The sequence below is a fragment of the Crocodylus porosus genome, unplaced genomic scaffold (genome assembly GCF_001723895.1).
Source record: "Crocodylus porosus isolate Cpor-Errol unplaced genomic scaffold, CroPor_comp1, whole genome shotgun sequence".
Classification (NCBI taxonomy): domain Eukaryota; kingdom Metazoa; phylum Chordata; order Crocodylia; family Crocodylidae; genus Crocodylus; species Crocodylus porosus.
In genome coordinates this window covers 155,924,592-155,937,198 of record NW_017728906.1, presented here as the reverse complement: position 1 = coordinate 155,937,198, position 12,607 = coordinate 155,924,592, and the positions used below count along the sequence as shown (strand labels likewise).

Below are 12,607 nucleotides of genomic sequence, written 5' to 3'. Positions count from 1 at the left end.
ACAGGTTTTTAACTTTTTATTTTCACTGCCCAGATGAGCACTAGACCTTGCAAGGTATCCCCAGAACAGTAGTCAGCCAAGGAGAATCTCCTGAATTGGTACAGCCCTTGCTGGGTCCTCGACAGCCAGTTGAGTGGTTCTCAACCTTTCTAAACTTTAGGCGCTCTCTGATAGCCTTGCAGCGCCTGTCAGGAGGCTCCAGGGCCCCCTTGGAAAATACCAACTCTATTTTTCACTTGTTTCCTTGACTAGAGAAGAATAACACAGCAAGTCTCCTGTTGCAGAGAGCTCAGGACACCCCAGCAAGGCAGAAAGGTTCTGAGGTGCAGATTCCTGCTGTGAACCTCTGGGTTAATCTGGGGCAGCTTTGCCAGGTCTTAAATACAAAATTTTTGTATTGAAAGCTCAAAATTATCGTATGTGCTGAAAAACTATCCTACACTGAAAAAATATGCAAATAAGTCTTATTTACTTTATTTTGCCCACCATTAGGGTTGCACCGATAGAGATTTTGTGGTGAATACCTATAGCCGATTTTTAAGGAGGCATATTGGCTGATACTGATCCAATTTCCAATACCCAGCCTGGCAGCGTGGAGAGCTGCCTCTAGCTGGTAAGTCTGGTGTATTGGAAGGGAAGGAAGACGGGGAGGGAAAGGGCTGGGAAGGCAGATCCAGGCCCCCAAAGTGAGGGAGGGTGTGGGGCTAGGGCAAGCACTGCCTAGCCAGAGCGGGGTAGGTGTGTCACAGAGCCATGGCTTGTCCAGGGGGCAGGGGCGGTTCCTGCTGCTGCGTGCTGCTCAGCTGGGAGCTGCTGGTCCGGCAGCTCATCTGGTGCTTGCCTGCTCATCCAGCAGCTCCTGCCACTTGTCCTGGAGGGCACGATATCTCCGCAGGGCAGGCTGGTCCTGGGGCTGAGCTCTTCGCATGTACAGGCCATGTATCGACCAAATTATAGGCCTGATATGGCCAATTTCTGATTGTAAAGTATTTCTTTACTTTGAGGTAAGCAGCCACAGAAAACTGCCAAAATTCTCTTGTAAAAGTGATAGAAATAGGTCTGGAGCAGGGGTGATGTGTGGGGGGTGCAGGCGGCAGTGCACCCCCTACAAAAAGCGCTGCTGACACTGTCGGCAGTGCCTGTGGGTGATCTCCACTTGCCACCCTGTCACCAACACTGCCGGCGACATCTTTGGGCAGTCTGTGATTACCACTGGCAGCCGCTGCTGGCAGCACCTGTGGGTGGCCACCAACCCCTGGTTGGCACTCGCCACACCCCCCCACCTCCGGCTGCCAACAGCACCAGTGATGTCTGCGGGAGCTCCACTTTTACCACAGCTGCGCTCCCACCACCGCCACCAGCACAGCTGTGACCCCCCTGAGCCGCCAGGGTCACGCGTCATTCATGGTCTGGCAGTCAGTACAGTTGAGGCCTTGGACCATATCCCTTTTTGTAACATTGTAAAGTGGGTTTCCTTTATGCGAATTCAAGTTATGTGCCATTTTCCAAGTATACACATACAGCATAACACGAGAGAAACCTGTTGTTTCTGGAGGCATCTGAATCCCAAGACCTCTGGGCTTGGGCCTGCATGTAGGATGCCTACTGATGGATTTGGGAGCATCTGAAGTGCCAGGGCGAGAGGCGGAGGATGTTCGGGGTTTAGAACGATCAAGTTCCACTTGCTCAATAAATATGGTTTTTGGCATGACCGACCTCTTCTCAATCGGTATGATTTGGAATTGATTTGACCTGTAACATGAAATATATTAATAATGAAAAAACCCTAAAAGCCAGTTAAGATTCCATGAGAGTGACTTAGGTGTTGCGTGTGCTGTAACAGTCACCTGCCTCAAAAACGATGGCCCCTTTTGAACGCTTTGACCAGTGTGGATTGTCCAGTGTACGCGGGGGAACTGAAGTGTGCGGCACCGGTTTCTCGGGGGACCCCACTTCCTGGCGAGCAGCTGTGCTGCCAGCCCACTTCCGGGACGCGGCCGTTGCGGGCGGAAGATGGCGGATGCGGTGGCTGCGCCGGGTGGCTCCTCGGGGCTTCCCGGTAGCTGTGGGACGGCGGCGGCAGCAGCTACCGGCAACAACCCGCTGTCCCGCAAGCTCAACAAGATCCTGGAGACGCGGCTGGACAACGACAAGGTGCGGGGCGGGGCGGGGCAGGGGAAGGAAGGTGTGAGGGGGATGCCGATATCTTGCTCCCGCGGCCGAGCGGCGTCGAATGCGCTGACGTCACCGGGCTCCTCGTCTGGGTGGCTCTCGGGGTGCCTCAGGATAGCACCGCTCCCAGGGGCCGCGGGGGCCCTGGTGGAGGAGCCCCATACTGGCCCCAGCGCACCCTGATGCAGACCAGCAGGGGCTGCCGCCTCTCCCAGAACTGGGGGTTTGGGGATTTGGGGGATGATAGTGAGCTGTGAAACGGGACGGGGAAGGTGCACTTGCTTCTCCCTCCCCCCCTTTGATTCCTGCAGCACCCAACCCTGAGTACCAACTGCCTGGCAGGGGCAGCAGCATTTCTGTGAGGTAGTCACTTCACAGCTGATCATCATCTCCCTGATCCCTTCTACACTCTTCCTTCCACAGGCGTGATGGTCCTCCCCGCTTCTTTTTTAATGGTCTTGATATTCCACAGATGAAGCTAACCCTTGCCCTGCCTGGTAGCTGCCCCCGCTAATGCAGCTCCTATTTCACAGCCCAGCAGATTGATTTTTAACTCATTCTACCAAAGTTATGTTTGGGGTTTTTTTGCTTCAATCTTAAACTGAGTAATGCAGCTGTAGGGCCTTAGTCTGTTAGTATAGTTTCTTCTTTATTTTTAATGGGAGAAAAATTGTATTGTTTTGACATGTAATGATGCACCTTGCCATCTGCACCCCTCTTTGAAATTCAAGACCTGCCCATGATAGTAGGGGGATAACTTGGGTATTTCATTTTCTTTTTATAAATGAACATGAAGTGATCAGTGCCCTTGTTTGCTAGCCTGAGGGAGGTCACATTATAAAGTGCCTCGAAGCTAAGCAGAGTTTTCCTCATTCAAATTTTTAGAAACTGGCAGGCTGCTCAATGGTTGCAAGCCATTTGCATCACAGTGTATAAAGAGCAGAAAGAATGGTAAACCATGACAATAAAGAGATTGTCCATGTTGTATAGAGCATGTTTTATTTTATTGGGGCGGCGGGGTTTAGACTAACTTTGTGAGGAAGACTTTGTGTTGTATATTGGAGTGGAAATGTTTAGGTAACCTTTATATATTTGCACAGGAAATGTTGGAAGCTCTCAAGGCGCTCTCGACCTTTTTTGTTGAAAATAGTTTGCGTACCAGAAGAAACCTACGTGGAGACATCGAGCGCCGAAGCTTAGCGATAAATGAAGAATTTGTCCGCATTTTCAAGCAAGTTAAAGAGGTAATGGTTTTGCTACAAAGATGCTTAAAATGGCTGGAACTGAATTTAGCATCACAAACTTTTTTTTACCCTTTTTACCCATTACAATTTTTTTTCTTTTTTCCAGAGCCAACTTACCTTTATGCTATAATTGCTTTTATCCAGGCCCTGCTGGGCCAGAACTTTTTTGTCATTTGATAATATTTCTGCTCTGCAATTTTTTCATTGCTGTGGTTTATAAACAAAAATATGTTGGGACTAGGGCTTTCCTGGGAATTACTGGACTCCAGCAAGTCTGAAAATATTTGGGTTGAAAAAACCATTCCACATAAAGCAGGACAGATACAGATACGTTCACAGTACACTAGTGACTTACACTAGCTTGTATACCGGTACAGGTTTCACTGGTGTCTGGGTTGGACAAATGACCAGCTCCCAAGAAGTAGCTGCTTGCAGTAGGTGCTATTATTGACTTTCTATTGGCTAGGGATAGAGCCAGTAAGAGCCTGTTTGCATTGAGGACAGGGCTACCCAGGGATAGAATTGACTAGAGCTGTGGGTGCACAGACTATACACTAGTCCAGGAGTGGGCTGGATCTGGCCCACCGTGGGATTGTATCTGGCCTGCAAGTGCTTTTCTGAAGGAGAATTGTATCTAGTCAATGGCTGCCCTGGCTTTCTGAGCCTTTTGCCCTTCTTCCTTCCCTGTGCTGTACCAGGATGCAGCAGTAGTTCCCCTCCCTGGCCCAGCCCACCCTGCACTACTACAGCCCTGGTGTACACTCCAAGGCTGGGGGCACTGAGCTCCTGGCCAGGCTTCTTTGCAGCAAGTCTGTCTGTGCAGAGTTCTGACCTTGTGGCTGTTTGCGGACCAGACAGCTTGGCCCCTGGTAAAAGTTGAAACTCAGGTATAGTTCTCCCTGCTGGTGCGGGAGGGAGCACAGGGGAAAGAGGGCCAGAAGCCATGAGTTATCCAGGCCCTGCTGGGCCAGGGCTGGGTAGGCGTGTGGGTGCTGCAAGCATGATGCTACTCTGTGTTCCTGTGTGCTGCTTCGGACCATGGAGTGGCTGGTGCAGCTTCTGCCTGACCCTGACACAGCTCCTGCCTGATCCTGAGTCTCCAGCATGCAGCCAGTTTGGGCAGGAGCCATGCCAGCTGCTCCAGTTGCACCCACGTGACTCAAAGCAGCATGTGGGAACACAGTATGGCACTAGTCCAGCCTGGCTGCATGCTGGGGACTTTCGGTTAGAGGTGGGGAGAAGCGGGGAATGTAGTGAGGTGCCTGGCTCAGATAACCTGTGCTTCCCAGCCCCCTTTTTCCATACACTCCCTCCTCTGCCCTGATCCCCACATGTGGCTGGGTTGGTTCCATGCTGTGTTCCTACATGCCACTTTAGGCTGCTAGGTTCAGCTGGTGTGGCTTCTGGCTGATCCCACCACATGCTGGGGTCTCAGAGCAGAGGTGGGGCTGCAGGTGCATATCTGGAGCATTTTAGTGCATCCATGCATTTGCATAGCCCTCAACAGCTCGCCAAAACTCGACTGACCGTCCAACCCAAATAATTGCCCATCCTTGTACTAACCTAACATGCACCAATGTAAGTGGTCCAAGGGATTGTTTTCCACTTATCCCATGTAAATCTGTATGTAATATCTCTGTTCCACATCTATACTGGAGTTAAGATGTTTTGTCTGTACCTACAACCAGTTTTTTACCCAAGTACATTTTGAAATATTCATTTAACGATACTAGGTAGTCTTTTGGTCAGGCTAATGAAAAATGGCTGACTAAGTTTCATGTATCTTTCCTTTATGAATGAACCAACTAAAAGTTCATGGCATCTAGAATCTTTATGGTCCTGCCACTCATTTTCAAAGAGCTGAGTATGTGTGGAACACTTAACTATCAGTCTGACACAAATTGAGCACAGGCTGGGAACTACATAGCACCCATCGTTATAATAGAGTAATTAACAGTTGCTTGCAATTGTGAATTTCTATTGCAATGGAGACTGTAATTGAATCCTGAGCAAATGTTTTGCTTTAGTCATTAGAAATTAATTTACAAAAGGTCCTTCATTTCTTGGAGTCCGCTGTGGTTTAGTGATAGAATCCTTGTCTGCCCTGCAGCAGACCTATGTTTGATTCATAGAATCAATGAGTTGGAAGGGACCTAGACAGATCATCTAGTCCGACCCCCTGCCAAGGGCAGGAAGGAGCACTGAGAGCGGCAGGGGTCATAAGACCCCAGCCAGGTGCCTATCCAGTCTCCTCTTGAAGATCTCCAGGGAAGGTGAGAGCACCACCTCTCTGGGCAGCATGTTCCAGGCTCTGGCCACCCTTACCATGAAGTAGTTCTTCCTGCGTCCAGTTTTGGGCTCCACAATTCAAAAAGGATTGAGAGAGTCCAGAGGAGAGCCACGCGCATGATCAGAGGTCAGGAAAACAGATCTTACGATGACAGGCTGAGAGTCATGGGACTCTTTAGCCTGGAAAAGCGTAGGCTCAGGGGTGATCTGATGGCCACCTATAAGTTTTATCAGGGGTGACCACCAGGATCTGGGGGAACGTTTGTTCACCAGAGCACCCCAAGGGATGACTAGGTCGAACGGTCACAAACTCCTGCAAGACCGTTTCAGGCTGGACATAAGGAAGAATTTCTTTACTGTCCGAGCCCCCAAGGTCTGGAACAGTCTGCCAGCGGAGGTGGTTCAAGCGCCTACATTGAACACCTTCAAGAGTAAATTGGATGCTTATCTTGCTGGGAACCTATGACCCCAGCTGACTTCCTGCCCTTTGGGCAGGGGGCTGGACTCGATGATCTCCCGAGGTCCCTTCCAGCCCTGATGTCTATGAAATCTAATACATAACCTATTAGATATTCCTGGATGCTTATACCACTACAGCCATGGAGGCACTAAACGTCTGGACTTAATCAGGCCTTTGGATTCTGTCTTGGTGGCCTTAAGTGGGGATGAAAGGTCTGGGCAGCCTGCGTTTGTCCAAAACTCTTGCCTAGTTTTTGAAGGTCTGGATGACCTCTCATGCATACACCATGATCTAGAAGGATCAACGGTTGCCAAACTATGCCCTTCATTTTTTCATGTTCTGTACAGGAATTCTTGTGTACTGAAAATTCTCTATACCAGTGTTTCTTACTGGTATAAGCATGGACTGGGATTGCTTCTTGCTAGAGAGAGAAGGGCAATTTTTATCTTTTGTTTCTTAGTCTTAAGATGCTCATTAGTAATTGAAAGCAAATATAGGAAAAGTGGGCCAAGAAGAGCATGGACAATTTTCAGACCCACTTTTGGAGAAGGTGAAAGTTAGTGCAGAAATATGAACCTCTCATATGCTTATGATTGGGAAACTTAGGTAGGTGGACTTACGCTGAAGACTTGGTATAATGTCACTGCTTAAAAACTTTAGTTGGTAGCAACTGCTGAATAGACTTCTGTGCTCCATGGGTTAAAACTGGGACTGTGTGTGTGAAGTTAACATACTTATTAATAAAATTAGGTCAAATGAAACTGCTGTTCAAATTGAAATGTAGCTTAGGCTGTATCTGCTTTTCCAGACTTGAAGAAAAATGTTCTCTGCTTAGAATCTTTTCTAATATGTCTCTCAACTATATATTTGGTCCAATAGATGGTCCCTGGACTACTGCATGTACAAATACCACTCTAGAACTTATTAAACCAGCTAATGGTGTCTTGCCCTTCTTTCTCAGGAACTTGAAAGTATAAATGAAGATGTGCAAGCAATGAGCAACTGTTGTCAGGACATGACTAATCGTTTGAAGGTATGATCAGCAAAGATATTTATCTTCTCCCTTCTACTGTTACTAGGTATATTCTTGCTTTCTTTTAACACAGGTACTAAACAAGAGTTTCATTTAACAACAGTTCTGTTGCGTGTTTTTAAAATTTGGATAACATTATATAACTATAGTTAGCATAGTAACTAGCCTGTTTATAGTTCAGAATAAAAGGCACTGAGCAGATTTGTTGTAGTTTCACATTCCTCCATGCTGAATTGGAAGTAGCAATACCTTGATATTTTGCAGGGAGTGTAATATCTATTAGCTTCTGTGAGGAAGAAAGTGTTTGATTATATGGAGGACATGATGCCCTAATTTTGAATCTATAAGTACAAATAGAAGTAACAAACCTCTTTCTGAGCTTTGACATCCAACTCGATTATTTAGTTGCTTTAATTGTGCTTGGATTTTTGCTCAGCAGGAAAAATCTATTTTTATGTTACAGGACCCCAGATTATGGAGCAGATTCATCCTGTAGATACAGTGAAGAACAAACTTGCATTGCAGCTTCTCTTGCGTGCATGAGGGCAGTTGTGAGATTGGAAAACTGTTCTAGAGGAAGGCAGAGGGAACTCTATGCCACCTCTTATAGTGGATATACTGAGGGGAGGCAATTTCATATTCTGGCTAGGCTTCATAGTGGTACTCTCCTTATCATTTAAAGCAGTTGCTAGATGATGTAGTGAGTCTGCTCCAGTTTACATGCTTATAAGCCATAAGATTCCTGGAATATCTTCTAGAAAATACCAGTTATCAGTCCTCACTATCCACAAAGTGAATCAAGTCCAATAGTTAATCTTGATCCCACTAGGTTTGTTTTGTCTCTCAAAGATTCAAGGTGTATACAGAGAGGAGTACTTTGATTTCATGGAAATAGGAGATTGGTTAATGCAGCTTCATCCATCCATAATCTGATGAGGGTGAAGGATCTTGATTTGTGCATGATGCAAGCTGGGACTACTTTTGAGCCTAATTGACTCTATTTGTCTATTTAATGCAGCTTTTATATTAGAAGAAATAATTGGGTTGTCAAATCCCTGTAATTGTGGTTACTATTCCACTTCAAAACTGAATTGTATATATCCTAGGGACTCTTCAGTGTAGAGCTCTCATATTTGAATAGTTGAATTTTTCACCTGTTACAAAGATGTTCAAGGCCAGGTTACAGACATTATGCTTTTACGAGTATAAGTGATCAGAAACCGGTTTATAACCATATTGAAACAGAAGTTCACATGCCAAACTGGTCTATACCTGTAACAGAACAGAAGTTTGGTGCACACAGACTGGTTTAAAAATGGTGGAACCCAGTCAAAGATTTACCTCAAAAAACCCCACTTTCCCTCTGCCTCCCACCAGAGGGCAAATGTGTGTTCTGTTTGTAAGTGGCCAGTTTGAAAACTTCTTAACTTATAGCTCTAAAGAAAGCTCACGATTTTCATTCCTCTGCAAAAGTTTGGAGGAGGGGAGAACACATGACAAACTACTCTCTTGTGCCTAATTTTACATTTTTGGTTAAGACTGGGAAGGTTGTGGTGATGTAACTTTGGTACTCTGAACTCTCTGAATATTATTCTGAGCACAGACATTGGTGTGGCACATGCATTGATTGATTTGATGGGTAATCTCCAGGATGTAAATGCAACCTGGTTATTTTAGCTTTGTGATGTAGTTGATCATGAAGTGGTGTGAATGCTAGCTACAAAAAATTAGGTTATTGTTGAGTAGTTTTGTTTCATGTTGAAGTCAAAAGATGCTTTTGGATAATTGCTATCTTTCCCCACAGTTTTTTCATGAGGTTTCATCTTGCCTTCCCGTTGTCCTCCATGTAGTTCCATCTGAATGTAGATGGAAGCATTTGGAAAGTTAATAAGCTCATGGACTACAGTGTCTTTAAAACAATTTAATCATACTTGTCAAATGTCTTCCTAGTGCTCTGTAAACATTGGGGCACACATAAGACCTAGTTGTCGCTTAAGTTGGATCAAAGAGCCCTGATACTCAAGGAGTGTTGCAATAGAAATAAGTGAAGGCATGTATCTTTCTCCACCATCACTGTTATTTGAATGGGGGACATCCCCAGCTAAGAACCAGTTGGTTCAGCTTTCATCAGTGTTTCTCAGTGAGGTTCTGCTGTCTCCAGATAAAACTGCCCTGCATGCCTGCCACCCAGCCAGCCTGTGAGGGGCTGTACCAAATGCATGAACTCCTTCTGCATTAGGGCTCTCAAGTCAGCCTAATCTATCTCATGCTGTATATCCCTTTCTGATCAGGTGCCCCCTACACTCCTCCTGGAAATAAGCAGATGCAACAGTTTTACCTGAGTCTGTTGGAGGAGTGTAGGGGGCATCTGACCAAGAAGCACTGCATACCACTAGGCAGCTTTAATAGCCTAAAGCAGGCAGCAGCAAGCCGTAAGGCAGGGGGAGCCCGTGGGACAGTTTTTATCTCATTGCCACTGCTCTGGCCCCTCTAAGAGGACTCGTGGGGGCCTGGTTGAGAACCACTGCTTAAATACCATGTGACTCCCACTATTATGCACAAGTTGCAGGGGTAAACAACATTTTTGGGCAGAGTGCCAGAAACACCTGCAACCTTGACTCATAAGATGTTGGTGTGCCAGAGGCAGATGGCATGGGAACCACAAGGGGTCCAGTCCTTGCTGTGGCAGCACAGACCTGGCCCCTTCCTTGCCATCTGCCCCAGAGGCACATGTGCCAGACAAAATGCAGTTGCATGCTGCACTCTGGCAGCCGTGCTGGGGTTGCCTATTCCTGGTGTAGAGTATGTGGATGCTGTTGGATATTCAGTGGGCATTATGAGTGGCCAGCTGTTCAGACGGCTATGCCCTTTCTTTCAGCTGTAAACTTCATTGCTGTTATCCAGGTGGATGTTCTACTTACACCTGATAGCTAAATGGAAAGGAAAGGGGACAGTCACTGGGGCCAGAAGGGTGAAGGGGTACTTCAAATAGTGTAAAAAGATGGGAAGGGAGATGAACACTGCAATGGTTAGGGGTCCAGAAGAGTGCCAGAGCTTGGCTTGTTGCTTTTTTGTTGTGCAGGTTTATTTATTTGTTTTTTGTTTTGTTCTTTCTTTCTCACATTCCTTTTGTTTTTCTCCACCTAGTTTAGATTACAAACTTTGTGGAGCAGGATATTTTCTCAGTCTGTGTATGCAAAGAATCCAGAGCGGCTCTGGGAGTTCTCTAAACTAAATAAGGCATACTATAGAAATGTATTTAGCTGCCTTGGAGCTAGTCTCTTTCTCCCCTCTTGCTGGTGGCGTTTTTTTAACAATGTTCACTGTTCTTTATAAAAGAAGGTCCCTGATTCTCCTTAATTGTGTTTCCTGTAATAAAGGAAGTGGTAGTTATTTCTGTTTTGTGTTCTTTAAAATATGTCACTTTCGGGGAAAGAAGGGAGGAGGAATCTATTCAGTACACTTCTAAGAATCATGTAGTTCCAGCCTTTTAGTCCTGGACAACTTAATTTTATTCTTGTTGCCATTAAAAACTACATTTCCTTATTATGGTCTGTGGTGACTTTTTTTTGCATTTGTGTAATAATAAAATTAATTTCTAAAATTTCAGATTCAAGCATAAATTTCAGCCTGGAAACTTCATAATCCAGGCACAGCAATACACCTCTTATTGCCAAAAATGACCTGCCCGATGCAGGGAGGGATGGGGGGTGGGAATTTAGATGCATTTTAAAGTGCTATTTAGAAAAAAGTTGGCAGGCAAATCTTTGAAATCCACCCTTTGCTTTATTAGATTTCATTTTTTGCTTTAAAGTTGGTAGTAGTGAAATTTTCCCTACACTAAAAAAGGGCTAATATGAAACAATTCATTTAGCATACTCTGCTAATTTCTTATCTTAGATAAATCAAAGTCTAATAGCACATTACCATAATTGGCGATGTGAAAAGAAGCTAGGGATAGTAAAAATGAGATTCAGCTTTCAAATTCAAATATTGTTGCATGTAAGACATGTTGCCTGTAGCCAGAAGTGACTCTGCTGATTTAGCTGTTGCCAAATTCTCATGTGGAAATAAGGTTGTTCTGTGAGTTCTTGTCTTCCCACAATTTTGAGTTCAGTGATTACCTTAAGTCTGCATTTCCAGCCTTTCCGAGATGCGAATATTTCAAACCTCTAAAGCAGGTCCAGGGCATGTACAAGTTACAGTAACAAAATAACCTGGTAATATTTATTCATAATGGTGATGAGCTCGTCCTGATTCTATTAAAGTGAAAGTACTGAGTAGCAGAAGAAAAAGTGCTTAAATCTGCAACAGTTTAATTGTTGATTCTTGATGGAAATGTACCCATATTTCCATACTTACTTCAGAGGGCAGGTAGTTTTTTGAATTTCTTAAAAATGAATGGTATTCACGTCTGCCTGCTTCCACAAAACTAACATTTATTTTATAGAATCGTCTCACTTTATAACTTATAATCCATTTCTGAGTAACGACCCTCCCTGTTCTTTTCATTGCCAGAAAATGTCTAAAGCATAACTTTAAAATGTACGAAGTTTACAAGCCAGGGACTGGATATATGATAAGAATAAGGGAAAGGGGGGAACCAGGCATCATGGCCAGATTAGGTGCCCTGTTTGTTACTTATTATTGAAGTGCAAAAAGTTAAGTGAGATGAACATGACTGTTAGTGCTGCCCACAACGTTCTAAATAGGAGTCATGAAAATCTAATTGGAGGCCAGAGATTGCTGTGAAAACTTGCCCCACTTCAAGTAGTTCTACTTCTGTAAGCCAAAATTTTAGTCAAGGAAAAAGTGATTTGTGTTGCTATGTTGGCTACAAAGGATCAATTCATGGGATCATAATGAATTCTAACTTATTGTATGGGATGTGAAGTTACCAATAAAGTCATAAATGCAAACTTTGAATGACATGGGGTACTGGCCACCTTAGCAATATACTGTAGTGATTGTGAGAGCACTGGTGTTGGCATATCTACCTATCCAAGGCCCTGGAGTCTGCTGTCAATGGTCAGCTTCCTTCAAGGCAATGTCTTCGCCAAAGGGGGTTGCTTGCTTGTCCTTCTGTCTCAGTAGGTCAGGTGCTGGATGAGAAGCTGCCACTGAGGGTCATGCTTCACTGTCTTTTAGCTCTTGTGCGATTCCCCAGCATCATTTTGGCTACCCAGTCCGGAAGTCACTGTCCCCTGTGGATCTTGAGTAGTGCCTAACAGCTGTTAGTCACAGGGGTCTTGCCTGCTGGTAGTGCAGTTTTGGGAGTCAGTTTGTGATTTTGATTAATTAACAACGGTGTTGTTAAGGGTGCAGGAATAGTCAATAGGGTGGGTGCTTAGTCTCAGGAATCAGTTCCTTGGCGTGATTAGCCTTGGCTTGTACAATAGAGTTTTGTAA

At 45.1% G+C, this 12,607-nt stretch overlaps 1 protein-coding gene across 1 annotated transcript in view; it reads left to right on the top strand.

Annotated features, from left to right (window-relative positions):
- The first annotated feature begins 2,000 nt into the window (after window positions 1-2,000).
- Window positions 2,001-12,607, top strand: part of COG6 (component of oligomeric golgi complex 6) — a 99,452-nt gene continuing 88,845 nt past the window's right edge. Inside the window, exons 1-3 of the mRNA XM_019530017.1 lie at window positions 2,001-2,154; window positions 3,273-3,416; window positions 7,127-7,198. Of these exons, the coding sequence (XP_019385562.1) occupies window positions 2,014-2,154; window positions 3,273-3,416; window positions 7,127-7,198 (357 nt within the window). The 5' untranslated portion in view covers window positions 2,001-2,013. The remainder of the gene's footprint in view (window positions 2,155-3,272; window positions 3,417-7,126; window positions 7,199-12,607) is intronic.